This window comes from Saccopteryx bilineata, chromosome 1, assembly GCF_036850765.1.
Source record: "Saccopteryx bilineata isolate mSacBil1 chromosome 1, mSacBil1_pri_phased_curated, whole genome shotgun sequence".
Taxonomy (NCBI): Eukaryota; Metazoa; Chordata; class Mammalia; order Chiroptera; family Emballonuridae; genus Saccopteryx; species Saccopteryx bilineata.
Genome location: NC_089490.1, coordinates 140,261,370 through 140,288,073, shown reverse-complemented (window position 1 = coordinate 140,288,073; position 26,704 = coordinate 140,261,370). Strand labels below are relative to the sequence as shown.

The window sequence follows — 26,704 nt, the reverse complement described above, 5'->3', positions numbered from 1 at the left end:
AGGGTCTTATGTAAATATAGGAAAAACAATGGTTCTTGCCTGGGATCCTGAGTGTGTTCATCTCTTTCCTGTGCTCACATGTCACCTGTTGTCACTCGTTTCCCTTGTATTCTGAGCTCTTCCATTGTGTTATGGACTTTATGGGGCTAACAATCTGATGGGAGGAGACACAGACCTCGGTTGGGTAGTTTTGGACAATGAGCTGTGGAGGAAGTAACCCTGTGGGTGTGAGATACTCCGTGTCAGGTTAGCCCAGTGGGAGGAGCCTCTTGTAGGAGGCAGTACCAGTGCAAAGGCCTCAAGGCAGCAACCATTTTAGTTGGTGGAGCCTGGTCATTGTGGAGAGCAAATGGCCAGACTGAAGCCTTCATGAGAGGGTAATGGAGGCCCACTCAGAGCACACTTCTCCCTGACCCAACCAGGCTTTGAAGGACAGAGCTCAGCCTTTAGCACACTGGCTCCCCTTAATCGCATTAGAATGCCCACCTTTTACCATGGAGATTACTGATGGGCTTGAACAAGGTTGGCTTGTTTAAAGAGTGAAGCCTGATGGCCCTAGCTGGTTAGCTCAGTGGTAGAGCGTTGGCCTGGCGTGCGGAAGTCCCGAGTTCGATCCCCGGCCAGGGCACACAGGAGAAGCGCCCATCTGCTTCTCCACCCCTCCCCCTCTCCTTCCTCTCTGTCTCTCTTCCCCTCCCGCAGCCAAGGCTCCATTGGAGCAAAGATGGCCCAGTCGCTGAGGATGGCTCTGTGGCCACTGCCTCAGGCACTAGAATGGCTCTGGTTGCAACAGAGTGATGCCCCAGATGGGCAGAGCATCGCCCTCTGGTGGGCATGCTGGGTGGATCCCAGTCGGGCGCATGCGGGAGTCTGTCTGACTGCCTCCCGGTTTCCAACTTCAGAAAAATACAAAAAAAAAAAAAAAAAGAGTGAAGCCTGGGATGGGCTGGCAGGGGTGTGTGTCACGGCATCATCTTGTCGGTGTGAGGGGGTGGTAGCTAAGGACTGGGAGTGCTCTGGAGAAGTGACTGCATCCATCACATCACACCTTCCCAGGGCCACTGGCCCCTGTTCCCACTCTTTTGGTCCCCATTTTGCCTAGCCCTGTGGATGCTGCCAGGATGGGGGATGTTCCCAGCAAGGGCATGGGCACTGACAGAAGCTGGGGATGTGCACTTTGCCAGGTGACCCCCTACCTGTGGGATTCTCTCAGCAAGGTGGGACTGAGGGTGACTCTTGCAGGGGAGTTGGTGGGGTCAGGGGAAAAGGGCCCTGCCTGGAAATAAAGGGACCCAGGACTGAGGTGAGGAAATTGGAAGGGGAAACTGAGGGCCAGAAGGTTCTTGAGAGAAGCAGGGCAGGCTCCTGTCATGTGGCTCATGCCACAAAAGGAGGACATGGGGTGAGTCTCTGATCTGAGGTCACCTGTGCCCAGGTGCTGGTCAGGGCCCCTCATGACTGTGGGGAGGGTGTTGGGAAAACAGCTATGTTAGGCTTGCTTACTTTTACTTTGCCTGATTAGTGCATGAGCATGTGGCAGTGCCACATGTGTAGTCTAAATAAGGCTACAGGTGTTTGCCCTCAGGGTGGATTGTGGATTGCTTGCCTGCCACTGTGAGGGACCATTTTGCTGTTCATGCACCTGCTGCCGTGAGAAGCAGTTTTCCCCTGCCTGTGTACTTGCCTGCTGTTGCAAGACTATAATAAATGGTAATGGCCCAATGCTTTCTGGCTCTGCAGTTCCTCTACTGTCTGCCTGGATCCATTGTGGACCTGCCTGGCCTCTGCTACCAGCATTACATCTGGTGTAGTTGGCAGGATTCAGATCAGATCGGGTATGGAGCCATGGACACTGTCGAAGGGTGATATAGAGGAGTGGCTGTTCCCTGTGACTACCCTGTTAGGGGCTGTGGGCTGGGTGTTTCTTACAGCCCTGGGAGGAGAAACTGAAAACTCTGTACAAGAGGCCACCTAAGGTCAAAAGCTCCAGGATGAGCTGCAGACTAAGTGCAGCTTGAACTGCAACAGTTGCTAGAGAAGGAGGCCTTTCAAGAGCACCAGTGTGAAATGCAGGCTGAGCACCAGCAGAGCCTGGAACTGGAACCAGCACTGGAGAAGGAATTATGGGTTCACGAGCTGCAGTTTGCCCTAGTAGCTGAACGTTGTCAGTGAGTTGTTAGAGAAACAACTTTGGGATCAAGAGCTTGAGTTCCAGCTTCATTTCAAGAACTGAAGCAGACATTGAAGAGGGAGCTGTATTCATGCAGCAGAGTGGCTCTGAGTTGGCAGGAGCAGGTGATTCCAACTCCTTCTCAGAAGAGGAGGTTCAAGCTGAAACAGCCGTCAGCAGACTCAGAATCCAGCTAGTGGTCACCCAGAAAGTAAAAACCCAGCAGCCAAGAGTGCCTCAGGGGCAGGCACAACCCCCTCCCCAAGTAGTTGAGCACTCTGTGGTCTGGCTCTGTATCCAGAGTTGATGGAGTTAGGGATGAAATTCAGGCAGAAACCCAATACAGCGATGAGGCACCTTATTCTCTGCGGCACTCTGTCAGCTCTTTTTAGGTCACTAGTGGCTATCTTGAGCCCCTGTGTGGAGCAGCCCATCAATGTGGTTACACAGACAGTGGCAGATTTGAGGGTGTGTGTGTGGAGGCAGCACAAAATCAAAGAGCTATATGGCTAGTTGCCTGTAATGGACTTTCACCTTGGGTGATTTGTACAGACAGCTGCGCTATCACGGACTGATCATCGAGTGGTATAATGGACTCTTGAAGCAGGGACTTCGACAAGAGGGGGACACTGGCTCCCTTGTTGGTTGGACATGCTGCTTGTGGACAGTACTACCAGGAGACCTCGATGGTGAGACCACGGCACCTGTGGAGGCCCTCCTGCACTGGGAAGCTGTTCACATCCAGTTGCAGGAACGCACTAAGGACACTTTTTTCAATAGACATGGCCCTGGACTGTACAGGCCCTCCCACCTACTGTGCGGTAGGGGGTTAGAGGTAGGCCTTCAGTTAACTCCCTGGGCAGAGTGCTCAGGGAGACATTGTAAAGGGCATCTTTGTAATTATTGTCATTTTTGGTATAGTTTGTGCCTTTGTAATTCTGTTGCTGTACTCTGTACTGTTTCTGTGATATAATGTGCCTCACTCCTCACACAGGGACCATCATAGAAGATACTTGACATATAGATTGTGAGGCAAGTAACCCTAAAGGGGTGGCTTTTTGGAAACAGCTGTGTTAGGCTTGCTTGCTTGTACTTTGCCTGATTAGTGTATGAGCACATGACAGTGCCACATGTGTATAGTCTATGTAAGGCTACGGGTCCTCGCCCTCAGGTGGGTGGATTGCCTGCCTGCCACTGTGAGGGGTCATTTTGCTGTTCGTGTGCCTGCTGCCATGAGAAGCAGTTTTCCCCTGCCTGTGTGTTCCCCTGCCGTGGACTCTAATAAACAGTAATGGCCCTAATGCTTTCTGGCTCCACACTTCCTCTACTGTCTGCCCGAATCCAATGTGGACCTGCCTGGCCTTAGCCACTGGTATTACAGAGGGTCACAGTGGGGTGTTGATGTCAGAGACAAACTCTGGTCTGGGCCCTGCAGACCCTGAGAATCACCTGCATAGGAACAGAACAAGGTCAGGCTCTCTTTCAGCTCCACACAGCTTGCAGGAAACAGCTGTTTACCTGCATGAGGTGCTCTTCTGGGTGGCTAGTTTCTGGGCTTCACTTTCTCTACAGTGCCCAAAGCCCCCCAGGAGCTGGGCCATGATTGGGGAGTGAGTGGTATAGGTGGCCAGCTGGTGGAGGCTGTCAGAAACTATTTGTAAGGAACTGCAAGAGCTTTGTTTATAGAGTCGACCCTAGCAACCACCACAGTCTGGAAAGCGACAGCACCCCTTCCTGCATGCCCAGCCCTTGTTCATGACGCCCGCCTCCCAAAGCGGTGTGATGGGCTACAGGTGGGGATGCCCAGGTCAGGGTATCAGCTGTTGTTCCCAAAAAGTGGAATCAGCTGCTTGAGAGAGAACAGGCAGATGCCAGGCCGGGTCCCAGGCAGCTGTTGCTGGTTAAGGAGCCCCGGATCCCTGGTTCTGAGGTAGGAGGAGTCCCCAGTTGAGTGATGGGCAGTGAGGACTGTGCAGGGATCTGGCCAGCCCAGATGAGAGCCAACTACTGGGCCTAGCCCCAGTTAAGCAGAGGGACAGGCAGGAGCTTGAGGCCTTGGGCAGGACCCTTGAACTCAGGTAGGGTCTGGCAGACCTGCTACTCCTGGGTGTGCTGCTGGAGGAATCCACATCCTGCACTTTGAAAGCCACTGAGTCGGCCCGTGATTCCGGCTATTGGAAAGAAGATTTCTCTTGTGACTGGTCGTCAATTTGCAGCCTCTGGCCTGTGCCCAGTAACGAAGCCTTGGCCATGATAAGAAATGGCTCCCCTGGGTGGGTGAGGGGCCTTTTCCTTGGGCTGCAGGCTCCAGGCCTACTCTATACTTTTGCTCATTTACAAAACTGCCTATCAGCCAGCAAAAAAAAGTTCCCCTACATTCAGAGAGTCCTGGGGATGACCTCTTTGGTTACCTGGGTTTATGATTCTGCCATTTGGGTAAAAAGACATTTGGCTCCTTCGAGAATTTGAATCATGGGATCCTACACCTTCGGTTACTGGTGCCACTGACCTCACCACTTGGGTTCTTTTCAGGCCCTTGGGGATAGGGTGGTGTTTTAATGGTATGCTTAGGGAGGGCCTTGCAGCCCCCACTGCAGCTGCTGGTTTCTCTCTTACAGCTCCAGCTCCAGAAGTCACAGTACCTGCAGCTGGGCCCGAGCCGTGGCCAGTACTATGGCGGTTCCCTGCCCAATGTGAACCAGATTGGGAGCGGCACGGTGGATCTGCCCTTTCAGGTGAATACCCCCACTCCTTTCCCCCATTACCTCTCTAGGGAAGCTTTCCCTGGCTTCCTGCCTGGGGCACATTCACTCTGGGCAAGTGGATATGCATGATGGCTGCTTTGAACAACTGAGGTCAACAGGCAATTGCCACAGCTCTCCCACCCCACACCCGCCTACTCCTTTCCTGTCCCTGGGATGACCTGGTCATACTTCAACCAGATCCCTCCTGGCCAGTACCCTGTCATTATCAGTAGACCCTGCAGCAAGGCCTCAGTCTGGCCTCAAGTATTTCAGCAGCCACTACACCTGTTGGCCGGCTGCGCAGCAGCGGGAACTGCTTAGGGCCTCTGGGGCTTGGCTCCATCAGCCTCACTAATCCGCAAGCCCAGCGGTTCTCAGAAGGAGGCCCCAAGGCCTGACCCCACTTGTCTGCAAATGTTTCTTGGCAGAGACCCACATAGCATGGCTCCCGCAGGCCACAGGGCTGCCATGCACATCCTTATCATAACTAAAGAGAGATAAGGCTCACCACTGGGCACAGTGCCAGCCTTTTTTCCAGGGCTGCTCATGACCATGGTGGTCTGCAGGTGGGAGTGGAGGCAAGGTGGGCCGGGGAGCTGGGGCTGAGAGCTGGGCTATTCCCACCATGCTGTCTGCTCTGCAGGGACAGGTCCATGGACTGCCACACTTCCATCCCATTGCTGAGACGGGGCCCCAGAAATAGCCACATCTATCCATATGCTGATAGGTCAGATGGAACCTCAGGGCACTTAGTCTCCACCCAAGTAACTTATCAGTTCCTACTGTTACCATGATAGTGACACTGGAATGCAGCAGACCACTGACCAGGATCCCCCAGGCTGGCTTGGGATCTGCCCAGCTCAGCTCTGGCTCCCTGAGGCACGGCTCTCCTCGAACAGCCTCCTCATTGGAAAAGATGTCTGGGGCTGTTGAGATGACCAAAAGCTGACCCCTTCGTCAGGGCACTCCCGAGTTGGGGTTCTCCCTCCTCCTCCCTAGGGGAGATTGTCTCTGGGCATCCTGAGCTTGCCCTGCCTGGGCCAGCATGGAGCCTTTAGGGCTGTGGATACAGGGGCCTGTTGGGGTCCCAGAGGACCAGGTGAGGCAGAGCATCTCAGAGTCTTGGTTCTTTGTATTTCCAGCCCAACGGATTTCTGGGGGATACACTGGCAGCAACTCCTGTCTCTCTGGTAAATGAGCCCCTGGGCTGAGGCTATTGATGTCCCCAGCGTGGCTGCCCTCCTGGCCTGGTGGGAAGTGTTCTGTCTGCCAAACAGAAACTAATCTGCTCTGCACCCCTGTGTCTGGGGAAGTGTGTGTGGGCACATGGAAAGACCCCACCCAAGATTTTGAGCATGCACTCCAATGCTGCATGGTTGTTCCCATGACACATGCACATGCGTGTGCACAATCCTAAACATGGTCTGGTGAGCTAGGCTATGGCCAAGCTGAGCTTCTCTCTGCCTCTGGCTCGGCTTCAGCCACCTCAGTTTTCCCTCCACTTTCCATGCATCTCAGAGGAAGTAAGCAGCCCCTGCCCTCTGGTGTCCCTGCTGGATGGTGAGGTTCCCTCCCTCTCTTAGTCATAGCCATCTCCCAAGCTGGCAGGATCCTTGCTGGGTCAGAAAAAGACAGAAGTCCTGGATACTGGGAGAGCAGTCAGCCCTGAATTCCAGGTGTGAGGTATTTGGATACATGGGGAAGAGCAGATTCCACCATGGAAGAAGGAAGTCACTTTTAGCCCCACTTCCCAGAGAAGATAGGAGGGCCCAAGGACCAGCTGGCTAGGCAAGGGGACAGGCTGTATTGAGAGCTAGCTCAAGTTGCCAGTCTTACACCACAGTCAGATGGCAAGGAGCCCCATGGTGCTAGAGATGGCAGAGAGCATGCTCCTGAGGGCCCCAGGGCATGAAGCTGGGAGAGGGAGCAGGGCCTGGCCAAGGGCCTCATGCCTGCCCCAGGTGCTGGAAGAAAGCCCTATCCTACCAAGTAGTAGTCCAGGGCCCCAGAAAGTGCCTGTATTTGGATCATGGAATTGCCAATATATGGTCAGGGAGAGCGCTTGGGGCTGAGTTTCAGTCAAAAACAGGCTCAACAAGGAGCCTCCAGGGAGCCAGCACTTGGCCATGTGGGCCCCTCAACATCCTCGGCTAGAAGCCCCAGGCTGTCTCTTGGCAGCCCCTCCAGGGATGACGTAGGTGGGAAGAGGAGGCCAGCCAGGCCCCAGAGAGAAGGCAGAGGCCTGTCCGCACCTGGTGAGGCTGAGGGCAGGGTGGGGGTGGGGTACTGCTCAGGCCATCTGCACCCCTGGCACCGTAGCCAGCACTGGATCTGAGCTTGTGCCACTCTGCCTGGCCCGTGCATGCCGGCTGCACTGCACGCCCATCGCCGCAGCGCCCAGGACCCCCGGCTTGCCCCTAACCACGCAGTGCTTGGAGGTTGGGAGCTGGTCACAGGGGGAAACCTGTCCTGGTTGCCTCATGCTGGCCAACAGTATCTTGGGAATGGGGGACCCTGAGGTAAGATCCTAGGGGCAGGCCACAGCTGATAACCGTTTTGGGTTTCTCTCGTTTTTTTTTCCATCTCCTTCTCTCCTCCCCTTGCCGGCCCCTTCCCCTCCCCCAGACACCCTTCCAGTCCTCTGGCCTGGACACCAGCCGGACTACCCGGCACCATGGGCTTGTGGACAGAGTATACCGGGAGCGCGGCCGGCTTGGCTCCCCACACCGCCGGCCCCTGTCGGTGGACAAACATGGACGGCAGATATCCTTTCCCCAGAGGACTTGGATTGGGGGGCTGGGCCCTGTTGGTGACTGCAGGACCTTGAGCTCATCTAACTAATGGAGCTACCAGCTCTGGGGATGGATTGGTGCTGTCCCAGTGTACTTCCTGGAGGAGGCAGTGAAGCAAGCTGATAAACCTTTGGCTAGGTGGGGACTGAGGAACACAGGGAACAAGGATGCATAGGTGGCCACTGGAGCATGCAGCCTGAGGTGAGAGTTGGGGAAGGTGATACTGAACCACATTGCACTTGGATGCCCAGCTGCAGTGGGGCCCAGGAAGGCTGTGAGCAGGGTGACCACACATCAAGGCCATGTTAATGGACCCCTCCCAGGGCCACATGGAGGACAGACCAACCAAGGCAGTGGGGCTGAGGGGGTCCGAACCAGACCCAGATGGATCCAAGGGAGACTCCATCTGAAGACATGAAACTTCTGTCTGCAGCTCTGCCAAGCAAAGATCATCAGGAGCCCCCCCCCCCCCAACTCAGCCATCCCTTGGAGCTCAGCCAACCAGCCCCACCCCCCAGAGTCTGAGTGCAGCTCTGGGAACCCCTGCTTCCTAGAACAGAGAAGCCTGTTCTTTCCTGGTTTTCATTTCCGTAGCTGGGGGAGCCCAACCAGCTGGGCTCCAGACAGAGCCCTCGGGCCCCGGGATCCGCCCATCAGCCCAGAATTAAGAGTCATGACCTGGGTCATCTGAACAAGACTCCCTGCTGTCCCTGTGGGCCCTGGTTTCATGGCTGAGGCCCCTCTTGGAAGGGGTGCAGCCCACACGTGCACTTGCAGGGGGTGAGTGCTGAGTGCTAGGTGGATGGGGCCGCCCCCGGGGCCACTCACAGCCAGGAAGGAAAAGGCCCCCCCTCCCCACCCTGCGGCCCCAGCTGTTTGCAGGCTCTATTAGCCTGGCCACTGGGTTTTTGGGGCTAGGGTGGGATCTGAGTCAACAGTGCTGTCCCCTTAACTCACATTCAAGCGGACAGCTGTCCTTATGGTACTGTGTACCTCTCGCCACCCTCGGACACCAGCTGGAGAAGGTCAGTGACCCAAAGCCAGCCTCAGTCCTCTGGTTGGAAACAAAACCAAACTTTCATCCTAGATGTGTTTGGAAAATCAATTATGTACTCACTTTAAAACAACAAAATGAAGAAGCATCTAGTTTTTAGAAATCCGTTCTATTTTCCTTTTTTAAGCAAAGTTGGGATTATATTGGCTATTCAGTGTTGTGGCTGGCTTTATTTTTCATTTAGTGCTATGGTTTCCCACATGATAAATGTCATGAAAATGCAGTTATAACAGTATTATACATTTATTACTAGAATATTAGGAGAATAAATGTACCTAGAGAAGGTACACTTATTAAAATAAAAACACTCATAATACCATCATATAGAAAGGTATAAAATACTAATATAAATATGTTCAATAATATAGGTGATGGTTGCCTGACTAGGCGGTGGCACAGTGGATAGAGCGTCAGACTGGGATGCCAAGGACCCAGGTTTGAGACCCTGAGGTCGCCAGCTTGAGCGCAGGCTCATCTGGTTTGAGCAAAAGCTCACCAGCTTGGACCCAAGGTCGCTGGCTCAAGCAAGGGGTTACTCGGTCTGCTGAAGGCCCACGGTCAAGGCACATACGAGAAAGCAATCAATGAACAACTAAGGTGTCACAATGCGCAACAAAAAACTGATGATTGATGCTTCTCATCTCTCCATTCCTGTCTGTCTGTCTCTGTCTATCCCTCTCTCTGACTCTCTCTCTGTCTCTGTAAAAATATATATGTGTGTGTGTGTGTGTGTGTGTGTGTGTGATGGTTATGTACCATATACATTATGCCACTGAAGCATACACTCAAAAATGGTTAAAATGGTTCCCTAGCCAGTTGGCTAAGTGGTAGAGCATCAGCTTGGCATGTGCATGTTCCAGGTTCGATTCCCGGTCAAGGCACACAGGGAAAGTCACCATCTGCTTCTCCACCCTTCTTTCTTCTCTCTCTCTCTCTCCCCCCCTCTCTTGCAGCCATGGCTTGATTGGTTCTGTCCCGGTGCTGAGGATGGCTCTGTGGAGCCTCCGCTTCAGGCACTAAAAATATTTTAGTTGTGAGCATGGTCCCAGATGGGCAGAGCATGGCCTCAGACGGGTAGCCGAGTGGATCCCAGTCGGGGCACAGGCGGGAGTCTGTCTCTCTATCTCCCCTCCTCTCATTTGGAAAATAAGAAAAAAAAGTGGTTAAAATGGTAAATTTTATGTTATACATCCCTTACCACACACAGAAAATGTGTATTTGTATATGCGATTTCAGAAAAAAAACAACTAAAAGTAAGCAAACTTAAAAAAATATATGTATATAATACAATATTTAATTAAATAATACAATTAAATTCTCAACAAGCACTTATATATTGGGCCATGTTCGACTGTCACATACATTAACTGGTATAAAACTCAGAGAGCAGGCCCTGTCCAGGTAGATCAGTTGATTAGAATATCATCCTGTTATGCTGAAGTTGCAGGTTTGTTCCTCAGGACATATAAAAGAAATCAATTAATGAATGGTGAAGCAACAAATTGATGTTTCTCTCTGTGTTTTTGTCTCTCTCCATTCCTCTCTCTCTCAAAATCAATTTTAAAAAGCCATAGCATTGGCCCTGGCCAGTTGGCTCAGTGGTAGAGCGTCGGCCTGGCATGCGGGAGTCCCAGGTTCAATTCCCAGCCAGGGCACAGAAGAAACGCCCATCTGCTTCTCCACCCCTCCCCCTCTCCTTCCTCTCTCTTCCCCTCCTGCAGCCGAGGCTCCATTGGAGCAAAGATGGCCCGGGCGCTGAGGATGGCTCTGGGGCCTCTGCCTCAGGCGCTAGGGTGGCTCTGGATACAACAGAGCGAAGCCCCAGATGGGCAGAGCATCGCCCCCCGGTGGGCGTGCCGGGTGGATCCCAGTCGGGCGCATGTGGGAGTCTGTCTGACTGCCTCCCCGTTTCCAGCTTTGGAAAAATGCAAAAAAAAAAAAAAAAAGCCATAGCATTGTGGAATATAGACACAAGGAAATTGAGCATAGAGAGGTCAGAATACTCACTCAAAGACATATAGCTGTGAGGCGTGGCTAGGATCCTGACTGGTTCTTCACTGCTCAGCTGGCCCTGGGGTCAGCGACAGGCCTGATCCTTTGTAACATGTTCTTCTCCCTTAAGTTTCCTCCACATCACTCTCAGTGTCTGGGACATCCCCATTGGGTGCAAGCAGCACTTATTCTCATCCTTGAATTGCCTGCCAAGCTCATGGACTGTCCTTTGCATGTCTACCCAGCTCCCCTTGGGCACCCCTAGTATCCTGGGCAGCTGATGGCTGTTTTAGAATCCCTCCATCCAGGCACCTGTAGCTGGGGGCAGATTTGATGATTGTGTCCCTGGGGCAGAGGATAGAGCTCCTGGCAGCATTTGGGCTAATTGAAACAAGATTCCACCCCCGCCCCCCATGCTATTATTCCTTCATACCCAACCCCTTCCCTCCCAGGGGCTGCATTCTTTCTGAGGCTTTCTCTAAACCTTATGTCTCTGCCTCCTCTTCTTGTCCATCATACCTGTTTGTAACTGAGCATCCCAGAGGGAGGGATTAGCCATTGGTGGTTGTCACCAAAGGGAATCCAGTGATGGGCCCATACCCACAAGATTTGGCCACTGTGGGACCATTGGGCCCCCTTTCTGGAGGGTTTCAGCAGGAAGGCTCCAACCTTTCTCTAAAGCTGAGAAGTTCATGGGGGATGGGGGGTGGGGAGGGTGGGATGGGGCAGGGGTGGGTTAGGACAGAGGGACATCTTTGCTGCAAACAGGCTTTGCAGACCAAAACCATGGTCATGGTCACTCCTGTGGTTCTTTTGAGAACAGTACTTAGGTGCAACAGCCCACAAAAATGACCTACAACTGCCACCCTATCCCATCGGGTGTGTCCTGGACCAAGTGGGGCCAGGACTGCCCCTATGTCACCCTTGGTCTCACTGTTGTCTCTCTTCTCCCAGGACCAATTCTGACTCTGCCCTACACCAGAGCACAATGACGCCCACCCAACCAGAGCCCTTTACAGGCGGGTCCCAGGACGCACACCAGAAAAGAGGTATGGGCCAAGCACTTGGGCATCTTTCCTTAGGTCAGGCAAGTCCAATAGTAGCTCCTATGCTTTCAGAGGTCAAAGCTCATGGTCAGACCTGCAAAGGAAGACGGTGAATGCTATGGGACTAGGGGAAGGGCTCAGGGAAATGTTAGAGATGGCGCTATTTGAGTTGGATTTTGAAGAATTTATAAGAGTTTTCTAGGCAGAGAAAACAGCTCCTGCAAACACCTGTTGCCTTCTCTTCATGGGTTCAGCATGGCCTCGCCATCTGGGGGCCTTGCAGTTTCTTTAAAATGTAGTGGGCTGCAAGCTTAAGCAGAACAAGCAGTTAACAGCTCATGACCCAGTAGGCCAGAGCTAGGTGTTCAACTTCAGGTGTAGCTTGATCCAGGGCTTCACACTGGACCATATTCTGGCTCTGCTTCTCAGAACCCTCCTGGTCCACAGCCCCTGGGTTCATCCTGGCCTTGGTGGGTGGGAAAGAGGCTGGTTCTTTACCAGCTCTTCCCCAGAACCTCTCCAACTGGACCATGTGCATAACCTGCAGCTAGCAGATCTGTGCCCAGACCCCAGTCCTCGGAGCTGGGCACAGGCAACATCCTTGGGACCTTCCAGAAGCCAATTTAAAAACTGGGGTAGTGTCATCCATAGAGGGGAGCATGATGCTGTGAGCCAGCCCCAGGAAACCCCATAGGGGTCTGACTGCCCCAAGACACTGAAACCGAGAATTTATCATATACAGTTAAGGACTAGATGCTCAGTTTTTTGTTACCAGTTCAGTGTGCAAGCTTGTAAACACCAAGAAGATTCTTTTGACGGATTGTCCACCAGAACTTTACCTCTTCAGGGTGGGCTGTCTTTGCACTCCCATCTTCCTGGGACCCTAACTCATAAGGCAGGGAAGGCGAGATTGCAGAAGGAACTGTCTCTAATAAAAACCAGGATTCTAAATGTTCAGAGGTGACGAGGGCACAGTACCTGGCACTTCTCTTCTGTTCCCTAGCTTAGGGGAAGTTCTGAGGTGGCCATCTCCCTGGTGGGTCTCCAAGAATGTGGACTTTTGGGGGAGGCGGGACTCTTGGTGATTGTGGAAGGGAGCTGCAAGCCTGGAACCCCTGGCAGCTCAGAGTCTAGTTGGCCTTGGGGTGGGTGGAAGGGAGAAATGTCACCTGTCCCCATTCCTCTAAGAGGGGCCCATACAATGATATGGTGAGGGGTTAGCGTGGCTGTCCTCCCATCCCCAGCTTGGCCTTTTCAGTGTTTAAGAAAGAGTTGAGGCCCTGGCCGGTTGGCTCAGCGGTAGAGCATCGGCCTGGCGTGCGGGGGTCCCGGGTTCGATTCCCGGCCAGGGCACATAGGAGAAGCGCCCATTTGCTTCTCCACCCCCTCCTCCTTCCTCTCTGTCTCTCTCTCTTCCCCTCCCGCAGCCAAGGCTCCATTGGAGCAAAGATGGCCCGGGCACTGGGGATGGCTCCTTGGCCTCTGCCCCAGGCGCTAGAGTGGCTCTGGTCACGGCAGAGCGACGCCCCGGAGGGGCAGAGCATCGCCCCCTGGTGGGCAGAGCGTCGCCCCTGGTGGGCATGCCGGGTGGATCCCAGTCGGGCGCATGCAGGAATCTGTCTGACTGTCTCTCCCTGTTTCCAGCTTCAGAAAAATACAAAAAAAAAAAAAAAAAAGAGTTGACCCATCTGGCTCTGTTTATTATAGCTCTATTCCCAGTGAAAAACTGAACCTCTTAACAGGCATGAGGAAATTGGGTCTCATCAAGAAAATGTTTAATCTTACTGTTACCAAAGGATCCAAAGAAAGGAGTCTTTGAGCACAGTTGGTTTCATGGCTTCGAATGATGCCCATCCAGTCTCTCAGACCTTCCCTCCCCTCCCCTCCTCCCTCCTTCTCCCTTCTTTTCTTCCTTTCCTCCTCCCCCTCTCCTCCCCTCTTTCCTCTCTCTTCTCCTCCTCCCCTCTTCCCCTCATTCCCTCCTCCCCTCCTCCCTTTCTCTACAGTTGGCTGGCATTGTGACTAACTCATGGGGCCACAGCTACCATGGTGGATTCCCCCAACCCAGCTGACATTGAGTGAGGTTATACTGTGCTGATGGCCCAAGAGGGAGAGACAGGTGTCCACAGGGCCGTGGCCACTCACAGGAGGCAGGAAGTTCTCAGCTATTCTCTGTAGCCCAAGGCCTCTTGAAGTCCACGTTAGTTCCACTAGGAGGCTGAATCGATGCATGTCCTTAGCTCTAGAGTTTAAGTCACATGACTTTGACTTTATTTTTAGGTTGGTTTTTTAAAAGTGAAACCCTATTTGTACTTTAGTACAATCCCCAGAAGTCACTGTTGGAGTACTTACACTGCTGTCATGGTCATGACTGTATGTAAGGGCAGTGCCCTGCTGGTACCACCAGGTAGCTGCAGCAAGATGTGTTTTCTGACTCTCCTTCTCTCTACACTCCACTCCAGTCTTACTACTAACAGTTCCAGGAATGGAGGAGACCACGCCAGAGACAAACAAGAACCTTTTCAAGCAAGCATGGGATACCAAGAAGGTAAGAACCCATGGGCTTTCAGGAGTGGTTTCTTTCCTGGTCTTTTTTTAAACATAGCCACGCAAAGATGATGAAACAACACTGTAGGGGGGAGCTTCATTCTTTCTGAAGTAAAACCCTCACTCAGATTTGACTACTCATGTCAGCCGATTTAACACACATGGAGGCCTGTTAACACTGTTGAAGAGCACGTAAAGAATGAAATAAAACCCGTGGTTGTTTCCACAGCACATACACTAAAATTGGGTTATACAGGGATTAGCATGGTCCCTGCACAAAAATGACACAAAGACATCAGGTTCCCTCCCTGCATCCGAGTGTGGTGCTACCATAAAGAAAGAGAAAATGAAAGTGTTAGGGAAGCACCCTGGCATCCTGGGAGTGAGAAGAGGACAGCAGAGCCCGGCATCCTGGCAGGACTGCTTTTAACTACTGTTTGAAATGACACATGCTCTGTGAGGGTGTCAGAGATTTCATTAGATTTGTTTGGGGTGGGTTGGGGACAATGGATGAATTATTTTCCTTTTTTTCTTTTCAATGGGTGAATTCTTAATACTGTTTATGTGGAATGTTTTTGGAAGGATTCTTTATAAAATCATTGTCGAGGTGCTTTGCAAAAATCTGGAATGAAGTGAATATTTACTTCCAGAATTAAGGAGCCCATGGCCAAGTAGAAACCGCTTCCACTCAGTTCCCTGCAGAGGCTCAAAGCCTGATGGTCACATGCCCTCCTCCAGCTCCCCAGTCACTGCCAGTCAGGCATTCCCCCCTCATTGGGTATGTGTGTGGGCTGGCCCAGCCCTCCCCAGTGGGTCCACGTTCTTTCTAATACTCCCCAAAGAACACATCAGCTGGAGTGTCTACCTGAGGGCCCCAGAGGCAGACAGGAATTATTGAGCGTGACACAGTGGAGCCCCTGTCAACACACAGGCTTTGTCTCATCATGTCTGCCACCATAGGAAGAGAGTTCCCTGCTTTGTCCTTGAACAAGAGTCTAGGGGCCTGGCCTGGAGCCTGCAGATCTCCAGTGGCAATAAAGGTCCCTAGCTCACAGAGGAAAAATCAGTCTTACGGTTGACGAGGTTTCCCTGGATCTCCTTCTCCCAAGCTAGGCCAGCCTGCAGGATGGCCAGAGTCCCATTCCTGAAGAAGTGGAGTACTGGGATCCCCATGGGAATCACAATTCTGAGCACCATGGGAAGGTGGGTCAGCTAGGGGCAGAGTCGCAGCCTCTTTGTGTTTAGGGCAACTAATTCAAGCTAAGTCACATATGCTGTCCCTTCTAGGGGTGTTCAGATAGATGCTGAGCAGAGACAGCCCCTGCCCTGGTGGCCACCCCTCCTGCCCACCCTGATCCCAGGCATGTGTGCAGGATTAGCCTTGGACATCCAGTTTTCCAGCAGGCCAGCTGCTGAGCTGGTGGCAGACAACTGTGGCTCAGCCTTGAGGGCTGAGGTATAAAAAGCAGGCAGCACAATTCCTTGGACACCTGCTCTGTCGAGGCATCACATCACCCCTGGACTGTGCCACCTTATTAGGCAGACAGAGTTAAGCCGGGGCGGGGGGGTGCACAGAGAGACCCTCTCTACTTAACTAGGTTTTGCGCCTGGACATGTCTGGGGCAGCCCCCCCATTACCATCCCACGGGGTTACTTCATCTGTAGGACTCCCTGGGACCCCATAAGCTTGCTTCTCCTTGAGTGTCACTTGGCCTTAGGGAGATCAGCCATGCTGCAAGGAGGCTGCTTAGCCTCTGCTATCTTCTCTTTCAGACAGGGTCCAGGCCCAAGTCCTGCGAGGTCCCTGGAATCAAGTAAGTCACAGTGGGACCTGCCCTGCTTGCCTACGGCCACCAGGGGCTGCTCTGATGATCTCCTCCTTCCCCAAGTCCGAACTGCTCACCAGGCTGCAAGTTGAGACTAGAGGGATGGGGGTGTGGAGCAAGACTCACCCTAGGGGATACTCCCAACCCTCAGACACACCCTGTCCCCAGGCAGCTGGAGGGTCCTCACCCCATCCCCTGTCCTTGCAGGGTAGGCTGCTTCCTAATGTCCCAGTTGGAGGTTCGGGCTGGTTATTGTTTCTCAATCATGGCAGCATCTAATTGAAAGATACCATTTTGTGCTTGCTAGTTTTTTTTTTGTTTTTGTTTTGTTTGTTTGTTTGTTTGCAAGCCCTCTCCCGCTGCTGCCACAGCTTCTGGGGGAGAACCAGCAGTTGCAGTCTTAAGAGTTCAACCTCCTTATGTCTGGCCTTTTCCCAGCATCTTTCCATCCGCTGACCAGGAAAACACTACAGCCCTGATCCCTGCCACCCACAACACTGGGGGTTCCCTGCCTGACCTGACCAACATCCACTTCCCCTCCCCGCTCCCAACCCCACTGGACCCTGAGGAGCCCACCTTCCCCATGCTCAGCAGTTCCAGCAGCACCGGCAACCTTACTGCCAACCTGACGCACCTGGGCATTGGAGGCACTGGCCAGGGTAAGACCAGGCGAGTGAGGACACTTTCTTCCCCTCCAGAGCTCACTGTCTAGCATGGGATGGGGGATGAATGTGTATGTGTATAGTGACTGAGCAGGGTCACTTTCAAATGCTGGGCATAGGATGGGAGGAGAGAGAGAGAGAGAGAGAGAGTGTGTGTGTGTGTGTGGTGACTGAGCAGGGTCATTTCCAAAATGCTGGTCATAACTTGGAAGCAGAGCCCAGCATGGGGGCTTGATATTATCAGGCTGCCCCAAGGGGAATAGTGTTTAGGCAGAGGGCACAGCTGGGGTGGAGGCTTGGTGATGGGAAGGCTCATGGTGCTCCCAGGGATGGGACAGTGGTTCTGAGGGGTGCTTGGGGCTTTAGAGAGTGCAGTGGGCCAGGCTTTAGGGATACCTGCCTGGGATGCTCCAGCCTGACCCCCTACCAAGGCTCCATACTCATTTCTCCCTGAGCATGTCTTCAGGGACAACCCTTGGGGTCCTTGCTAATCCCAATATCTCCTGGCAACACCCAACCCCGTTCCTCCTAGGGGCAATGACACAGGTCAGGAACCTGGAGGTATCTTCCTCAATTCCTGTGACCTCTTGCCCAACCTGACTCATTGGCATGTCTTGTTAGCTCCATTATCAGGACATAGCCCAACTCAGATTCTCCTCACCCTGCACAGTCTCCACCTGTACCCCCCTCTTCCCAGTCCCAGCCTCTTCTCCACCCAGAACAATTGTTAGCTCAAGGCCCTCCTCTTCTCAGAACCTTGTATAACCCCATATCTTCCACCTCTCTTCTCTAGCCAATGATCTCACCTTGGTGCCTTTGCATGTGCTTTGCCTCCCACATGGTCCTCCTCTTTCTCCAGGCAGAAGGGGACCCCTTACCAGCCCCATCTCTGCTCACACCTCCTCCCCTCAGTGAGGCCTGGTTTCTACCCACATCCTCCACCTGACCTCTCACACAGCCTTGCTTTTCTGTATACTCACCCTGAGTTACTGTGTTCTTGCCTGTCATCTGGGCAGGGCCTCAACTCTCCTGCGACCCCACTATGATCTGTGCACCCAGTTGACTGTGGAGTATGTGGGTTTGCATTCAGGGAGGAGACAGGGTGGCCCCCAGTAGCCTCTGTGCTGGGATAGGCAGGAGAGGCCAAGGGACCCCTCTGTGAGTCCACAGGTATCAGGACTTGGTGGTTTGTGAGGGTACTATATCATGTTCCCTCTCACCTGCCCAGGGGCCACAGAATAGCCAGCACTCATCTGTTCATCACCCTGAATGTGGTGGGTAGTACCATGCAGTGTTTTCTGAGAGAATCACACTCTCACTCAAACTTAGATTTTCCACAGTCCCTCTGAATGCCCAGGGAGAACAGGCTGTCAAAGGACAAGATAGCACCTTAGTCAAGGCAGGGTCCCGCCAGACACTGCAGAGTTTTCTAGGGTAAATTGGCTGGCCTGAGAGCTGGGTTGATACAGAATATGGAGGAGAGTCATTCCTGGACCTGGTGCTCACAGGGCCTGGGAAGGTGAGGTGTGTTGAGGACAGTGCCATGTTCTTAGATTTTTAGATGAGGGGATTCAGGCCAGTCAGTGAAGAGAGGAGTGAGACTCTGCCCTGATGATGTTGAAGGTGAGTTCTTTTTTTCACATGCCTGACCCTGTGCCCACCCATTCTTAGCCACAGAGCTGAGGGTGGCAGCTTGGTGTGCCCCAAGGAAGGCCCAAAAAAGACAAATGAGCAGATTCAGAGAAGCCCAAGACCCATGGCCTCTAGAGACCAGTAGGCAGCAGCACAGGCATTGGCCTGTGCAAAAGAAATTGGAAGGTTGGCTCTGAGGGTACTGTCTCCCCTTTCCCCAGCTGGTACTGACAATTTTCCCCACTTGTGGCTGTGGCTCCAGAACATTACCCCCTCAATTGCTTCTCGGCCTTTTTTACTAAGATCATGTGCAGAGCATCATGAAGAGGTGGTCCCTACAGAGGACCACCTCTTCTATCCAAGGGTCCTTGGCAGCCCGCCAGCACCCACCTGGAGCTGTGCATTTACAGCCTGAACAGAGTCTAAACAAGCACAGGGAAATAAGCATGTGTGAAAGCTGCAGACCTGAGTCAGGGGCGGGTGGGAGGAGACTCCAGGGGAGTGTGACCCCAGCCATCTGGCTCCAGTATCTGCCAGTGATGTTTGACATGTGTTGGGTTGTTTTCGAACCTGCCGCTCCACTGGCTCATCTGGCAAGAGCTTCACTTTCTTGGTGCATTTTAAATCAAGCCAAGCCTTGGCCTCTGGCACACGTGGAGATTGCGGCCCCCCACCCCAGCTCACCCGCTAGTCAGAACATGAGCTTGAGAGGAGGAAGAGGCCTCTCCACTAGGGAAACAGTAGCCCCTCTTGTCCCATTCCACATTTGCTGAAGTCCTTTCCCTGACTGCTGGGACCTGGAAAGACAACAGGCCTGAATCCTTCCAGGTACTGCTCTGCGCCCAGTCACTCCCACACTCAGGGCTTACGTGCTTTGAGACAGGCCCCTGCCACCTGGCCCGTCCTCCCCTGGCAGTTCTCCTTCCCTGCCTAGACTTCCTTTCCAGCTGGCCTTACCCCTTTCCCCAAAGGTGATCCAGGTTGCCAAAAGGAATTCAACAGCAAGGCATTCGTCCTCCCTCCTAGTCCCCATGGGAGGCCAGGAGCTCACTCTGAAATCCAGTAGACGATTCAAAAACACCTTTGTATTCAGGGCAGACATTAGAGACTGGCAGCCCAAGTGCCAAATTCAGCCCAGTGGTGTATTTTGTCTAGCCCACAGCTGTGTGCGTGATGCTGTGAATAGACACTTAAACATCAGGAGAGTGCATGTAAAAATCTGGATTTTTGGCTTCTCTTGAATTGGAAGACCTAGGAACAATGGGTCAAGGTCCTATGCCTCAAGGTGTGCTAGAGGGCTCCAGTTTGCCACAGGCCCACTTGTCCCTGTCGCCCCACTGATCCTCTCACTCCTTACATCTGACTCTGCTGCTTATTGAATCCTGACATCTGCTCTCTAGATGTCACGTGCTCCTCAGCCTGCTAGACCTGTGAAGTAGTAGACACCTAGAGAAGATGAGGGAATGGCCCAGGGTACCCAGTCCAAATGGGCTGTGAGCAGGTATCTCCTGGACTCCTGCCCAGGCCTCTTGACCATGCATCCTTTGACATCGCTGTGTCCATAGCAGCCTGATTCTGGGGCCCAGGGCTGTGCAGAAATTGAACCCCTATGGCCTGCCTTGGGAGCAGTCAATGGCGCCACCCCACCACCACCACCACCACAGTGCTCAGCCAAGAGGAGCTGCCAGGCCATCCAAAGGGAAGTATAGGTGTGACCAGTCTCATCTCACATGGATGATAGAGCAAGCAGCTGCCTTGGGCAAAGAGAAGGCTGCTTGTCATCTCTCTCAGTGTGCACTAGGTGCATTCCCACTGGCCCATGAATGAGCCTGTCATCTTACCTGCTGAAACAAGGTTGATCTGGTGCCCTTGGCAGGAGGGCCTGGCTTCCCTGAGTGAATTAGGTCTCTTCACTGGCCTTGACTGTGGGCCAGACTCACCAGAGCTTGCTCATAACCTCATTAGAGCTTCACAGTTAACTGGCAAGGGCGACTGGTATCATCTCCCATCTCGAGGACAAAGAAACAGAATCTAGGGGATCAGGCCAGGCTCCTAGAGTCCCCCTGGCATCAAGGGGCTTGTTGCCTCCCTGGCACAGTGCCCCAGGATAACTGGACAGGTCCCACTGCTGCCATATTGAACTTGACCTCACTCAACTCCTTCACAACAGATGTATCCAGAGATCGGATTGTTCGGGAAGGGGGCCAAAGTGAGGGAAGAGGCAATGTGAAGTTCCTGGAAGGAGTTCCATCAGTAATGATGTTTTTGGGTCCTCGATGGGTGGCTTAGTGAATAAAGCATTGTCCCAGCACACCAAAGTCACGGGATTGATCCCCAGTCAGGGCGTGTATGAGAAGCAGTCAATGAGTACAAGACTAAATGGAATAACTAGGTGGAACAATGTGTTGATGCGTCTCTGTCTCTCTCTCCCTTTCCCTCCCTCCCCTCCCTCCACGTCTCTTTCTCCTTTCCCTTCTCTGTCTCTCCCTTCTCTCTCCCTTCCTTTCTTTCTCTCAATCAATGGAAAAACTAAAAGAAATGAGGGTTTTGGAAGAAGGCAAAAGAGTAAGTTTCTAGGTTAGGCATCCCAGCAGGGTAACACTCCAGCATAGAGGATACAAAGATGGAGGGAGGAGGACGTAGAAGTGAAATGGTGCAATGGGGGACTGCCAGTTACACAGGTCCAAAGCTGAGAGGAGATCTGGCTGAAGCAGCAATTAACAGAAAGAGACATGTGCATCTGAGGGTGACGAAGGAATGAGGGTCAAGAGGCAATATGAGCCTGACCAGGTGGTGGCGCAATGGGTAGAGCGTTGGACTGGGATGCAGAGGACCCGGGTTCGAGACCCCGAGGTCGCCAGCTTGAGTGTGGGCTCATCTGGTTTGAGCAAAAGCCCACCAGCTTGAACCCAAGGTCGCTGGCTCCAGCAAGGGGTTACTCGGTCTGCTTAAGGCCCACGGTCAAGGCACATGTGAGGAAGCAATCAATGAACAACTAAGATGTTGCAACGCACAATGAAAAACTAATGATTGATGCTTCTCATCTCTCTCTGTTCCTTTCTGTCTGTCCCTGTCTATTCCTCTCTCTGACTCACTCTCTGTCTCTGTAAAAAATAAATAAAATTAAAAAAAAAAATAGGCAATATGATTTCGGGGAGAAGTGACTTGCTTGAGGCTAACCAAAACCCAAGCCAGTTTAGGAAAAAAGGATTGATTGTCTCCCAAAGAGAGGAAGTGCCAGTGTGGCTGCATCCAGGGCTCAGGTGCTGCCTCTCCCACCATTCTTCAGCTAATCCTTCCACTTCCAGCCACAGGATGCCCATCCCCACACAGCTGCAGCTTCTCTTCATGGAGTTTTCTCAAAAGTCCCAAGGCAGGATTCTTTTTTTTTTTTTTTTTTTTTTTGTATTTTTCTGAAGCTGGAAACGGGGAGAGACAGTCAGACAGACTCCCGCATGCGCCCGACCTGGATCCACCTGGCATGCCCACCAGGGGGCGACGCTCTGCCCACCAGGGGGTGATGCTCTGCCCCTCTGGGGCATCGCTCTGTTGCGACCAGAGCCACTCTAGCGCCTGGGGCAGAGGCCAAGGAGCCATCCCCAGTGCCTGGGCCATTTTTGCTCCAATGGAGCTTCGGCTGCGGGAGGGAAAGAGAGAGAGAGGAAGGAGAGGGGGAGGGGTGGAGAAGCAGATGGGCGCTTCTTCTGTGTGCCCTGGCCGGGAATCGAACCCGGGACTTCTGCACGCCAGGCTGACGCTCTACCACTGAGCCAACCGGCCAGGGCCCAAGGCAGGATTCTTACATGAGCTCCCTCCCTCCCTCCCCTTCTCCCGTTCTTCCTGCCTCTCCTTTGGAGCACACCCACTTTTTCCCTTCCTCCTCTTTTCCCTCTTCTCTCCCCCCAAAAAAAGTCCCAAGGCAAGCTCTTATTGGACCAATCTGGTCACATGTCTATCTAGGGGCTAATCATGTGGCAATCCAGAGGCAGGGAAGTATTGCCTGGCAGGACCTGCAGGACACCCTCCTCCTGAAGGGATGCTGGGATCAGTATGGAGAGTGTTGGTCATCAGGATTCTGGAAGGAGAATAGAGACCAGAGAGAGCTGCAGGCCCCAAGGTCAGGATATCAGGAGGTGGTACCCTGGGTATGGCAAACAGGACATGCCCACTGGCTTCTGTCTGAGCGATTGAGCAGTGATCATGGGTGTATGAGTGACCTTTTGGAATCTGGAGTCATGTCCACCTTCCCTTCCTTCCAGGGCTGAGTACTCCAGGCTCCTCACCACAACACCGTCCAGCTGGTGTCAGCCCACTGTCCCTGAGCTCGGAGGCACGGCGGCAGCAGGCCCAGCAGGTGTCACCCACCCTCTCCTCATTGTCACCCATCACTCAGGTGCGAGGGCGCAGTGGGATTGGGGTGCAGCCCAGCTCTGCCTCTCTGAGAGACCTCCTGCTCCTTCCAGAGGGGTCATAGTAACAGCCCAGCATTTTTGGCTTTTTGTCAACTTTTCAAACACATGGCTAAATGCATTAGTCAGTGGCGTGGAGTCCCCTGTGCTATTATAGGCAGGTCTGGCTTTAGCTCTTGCCGTGTAAGTGGGACATACTTCATTATGGCATTTTCTCTTATTTAGGACCTAGTTGAAATTTTCCAAAATAAAATTTTATTTTTTTTCCCAGTTTACTGAAATTTTTGCTTCATCTGCTTTTATCGTTGTGTGTGTCAAGGAATTGGTCCATTTCATCTAGGTCATGCAGTGAGCTGTTGTATGATTGTTCATAGTACTCATAATCCTTTTGTTTCTGAAAAGTTGGTAGTAATGTTCCTTTCCATTTTTGTATCTGATTTCAATAATTTGATTCTTTTTTTGTTTACTTAGTTATTTGAGGCTCATAGAACAAGTTGGGAAACATTCTCCTCTGTTTTTGGAAGAGTTTGAGAAGCATTGGTGTTAATCCTTTAAATGTTTGGTAGAATTCATGAGCGAAACCATCCAGATCCAAGCTTTTATTTCACTGGGAGGTTTTGATTACTAATTCAATATCCTTACTTGATAAAGGTCTACTGATTTTCTGTTTCTTCTTGTGTCAGTTTTGGTAGTTTGTATGTTTCTAGGAATTTGTACATTTTGTATATTTTTTAAAAATCTCTGACATAACATTTTTGCTTTTTTTTTTTTTTAACATAACCTCAATGGCATCATCCACTTACACCAAAATTAAATCCTTCTTTCACACATTTCGATGCCATTCTGGGCCTGGTTCCCCTCCTTGTCTGCTTGTGCAATGGTCTTGTTCAGCTCAAGATCCAGACAGCCATGGTTGCTTCTGGCAGCTGTGTCATCACTCCATCTGTGACCCCTGCCTCTTCTCTCCACTCCCAGTCTCTTAGCTTTGCTTTCCTTTTGTGGAAAGTACTTTTTGATCACTAACTACCTAACTGCTTATTAGAGATTAAGCATTTGCTAAGCTCCTGGCATGTACTGCCTCCATCACAGGGCAGGAGTCCCGCCTGTCCCAGGGAATCTCCGCACAGACTCATGACTTGAAAACTTCCTCTGCTTATTTTCCTCTTTCCAACTCTGAAAAGGCTTGAGCTGGTCATCACCAAGTGGCTACACTAGTGCCTTCATCACCCATATCCTCTCTAACCTCCCCAGGTGGGCCAGGCTATAGGTTGGTGGTGGGATCCCCTCCCCTCCCCCAGGGGCTGGCTAGCCTTTAGGCTACCAGAGTGTGATACCTGCAGTGGGGAAACTTCAGCCAGAGAGGCCAGGACTTCCTGAACCTAAGTGATTACAGAAGGTTATGCCCACCTCTGGGTGTGTGATAAGGGTGAAAGAAAGGCTGGTTGGATTAGATAACCAGCTCCTGTCCAATTGCAGCCTGACCCTTTGTAGTGCCGGACCAGGCCCCCTATAGGCCTGCTACCAGGCCTGGGTCCAGGGTGTGGACATACCTTTGTTCATCTGTCATGTCATTGCTCAGTTTATCAGGCCATAGGTGCCCCCTGGGGACCAGGTGCTTGTGGCCCGGCACCCACTGCTAATGCCTGAGCTTGATACTCTCCCCTTCCCACAGGCCGTAGCCATGGACACCCTGTCTCTGGAGCAGCAGCTGCCCTATGCCTTCTTCACCCAGGGGGGCTCGCAGCAGTCGACTCCACCACAGCCACAGCCCCCGCCTCCCCCGCCACCTGTATCCCAGCAGCAGCCACCCCCACCGCCTCCGCAGGTGCCCGTTGGCCTCCCCCCAGACAGCCCCCTGATGCTAAGCGCCAGCCTGACGCAGAGGCCCCAGCTGCCCCCACTCACGGTCACGGTACTGTCCTCTCTCTCACAGTCCCCTCCAGATAACCCAGGCCAGCCACCGATGGGGATCGACATTGCCTCGGTAAGCCCGGGACAGGGTCCTCAGAGCCTAGCTGTGGGGTCATATAGGAAGAGCCTGGGCTGTGGGAGGCTCCATTGGGTGCCCAGGGCCCAGTGACAGTTGGGTGTCCAGCTACGTCTACAGCTGCCTTGAGGTTCCACTTGGAGTCTAACTTGCCAGGGTTTGGGACTAAAGCAGATACTGCTGGGGATTGAATGCCCAGTGGAATTTCTATCTGGAATTCTCAAGCCGACATTGTCACTCTGTGTACCTATGGGAAAACTCAGGCACAAGTGGGGGTCAGTGCCCCAAACTTCACCCAAAATAAGACTACCCGTGTCTGGCTGCCAAGCTGTCCCCCATGGCTCTTGATACATCTACTCCCACCCCTCCTGTCCATAAAGGAGCTTCCCTAGAGGCAGGGAGAGCACAGCATTGAGGGCCTGGGGAACAGGCATCTGGGAGCCAGATTGGTGAACCTGGAGGGGAGAAAGGGATATAGCACAGTGCCTGTGCCAGGGGCTTCAGCTCAGACCCTGGGACCTCCCTGCTTGGGCCAGGGGCTGCAGCTCAATATAGAATGATACCAGGAGGCTATAGCTCCTGAGACCTTTCCTGGGCTTGGGTGGGAGAGCTGCAGCTCAGACCATGGGACATCCTTCCTGGGCTGGGCTTAGAGTAACAAGTACTAGGTTATTTCCTCTTCAATCCCAAAGCTTTCTGATTGTTCAGAATTTGACACTGGTTACCCTGGCAGGAAACAAGTTGTCATTGCTGCCTTTGACCACATCTAGAGAAACAGAGACCGATGTTTGGAGCACAGTGAGCCCTCCACACTTAACCCTCAGCTGCCAGCCACAGGATAAATGCCTTCAGAACATCATGTGTTTTGCAAAGAACAGCTACCCTTCTCCCTCTCTCCCCCTCCTCTACTCCCCCACCCCTGAGCTGGGAGTGCAGACAGGGACCTAATGGTAGAGACCCACATTTCCAAGCTGCTCCAACCCCTTGGCAGGCACCCCCACACACAGAGGAAAGTGCTCAACCCTTTCTTTTGCCATTAACACAGCAGGTGTAGGATTAGCTCTGATGCTGGGGTCGGCCTGGGCACCCAGTTCCCCACCACCTTCCCTCAGTGGGTCCTAGCTTTGGAGCTGGGTTAATACTGGGGGCATGGATTTTCAGGCCAAGTGCACATACAGCTCTTCACCAGGATCCCAAATCAAAGAGTCTATCGCCCAGTACCTGCGCAGGGACTGCCAGCTCCCTTGGGGCACAGGCAGCCTTCTCCAGAGTTTCTGCAGGCTCTCCCAAAGAAGGATGTCTCTCTGGACTGGACATTTTCCTGGTCTTCACCAAGTAACCACACTGATGCCACCATACCCTGTTAATTGAGCTCCCATGCTCCTCCCAGGCTCAACCCTCATCAAACTGCTCAGAGCAGGCCACTGAGGGAATGGGGGAGACCCAGCACTTATGGGGCTTGGGCCAGCTATTTGGATTTCAGTAAACAGCAGGCTCATAGAGGTCAGGCGGGATCTAAATCCTAGCCCAGCCTGTCTCATCTGTGGTACAGAGTTAGGGTTCTCTACCTTTGAACAAGGAAGTGGCCTCCTCTCCGAGGTCTCTGGAGAGCATGATCCCATCAGGCTGGTCCAAAGCTGCACTAATGATAGTGACTGCTTGATGCTGGGAGCCCTACTGTCAGAGCCACTACCTGGAGGTGGGCAGGATGTGCCAGTGCAAACACAGGGGTCCATCCAGAGTCAAGAGCAAAGGGCAGCACCTGCCTGTCCAGCCTTCCCTGCCTGTGCATGTGTGAGTGTGCATGTGTATGACTGTGCGCACATATATGTTATATGGGTGC

At 52.7% G+C, this 26,704-nt stretch overlaps 1 protein-coding gene across 6 annotated transcripts in view; it reads left to right on the top strand.

Annotated features, from left to right (window-relative positions):
- Window positions 1-26,704, top strand: part of CRTC1 (CREB regulated transcription coactivator 1) — a 70,822-nt gene that overhangs the window by 33,264 nt on the left and 10,854 nt on the right. For 3 of the 6 annotated variants that reach the window (XR_010730441.1, XM_066268967.1, XM_066268957.1), the window contains exons 2-10: window positions 4,789-4,905; window positions 7,540-7,677; window positions 8,670-8,731; window positions 11,707-11,801; window positions 14,261-14,346; window positions 16,119-16,159; window positions 16,610-16,830; window positions 22,725-22,858; window positions 24,547-24,858. Coding sequence is in view for 5 of the 6 variants with exons in the window: in XM_066268967.1 (XP_066125064.1) it covers window positions 4,789-4,905; window positions 7,540-7,677; window positions 8,670-8,731; window positions 11,707-11,801; window positions 14,261-14,346; window positions 16,119-16,159; window positions 16,610-16,830; window positions 22,725-22,858; window positions 24,547-24,858 (1,206 nt within the window). In the remaining variant the exon portion in view is untranslated. The remainder of the gene's footprint in view (window positions 1-4,788; window positions 4,906-7,539; window positions 7,678-8,669; window positions 8,732-11,706; window positions 11,802-14,260; window positions 14,347-16,118; window positions 16,160-16,609; window positions 16,831-22,724; window positions 22,859-24,546; window positions 24,859-26,704) is intronic. The other 3 variants (XM_066268982.1, XM_066268991.1, XM_066269001.1) reach the window with 2 other exon arrangements.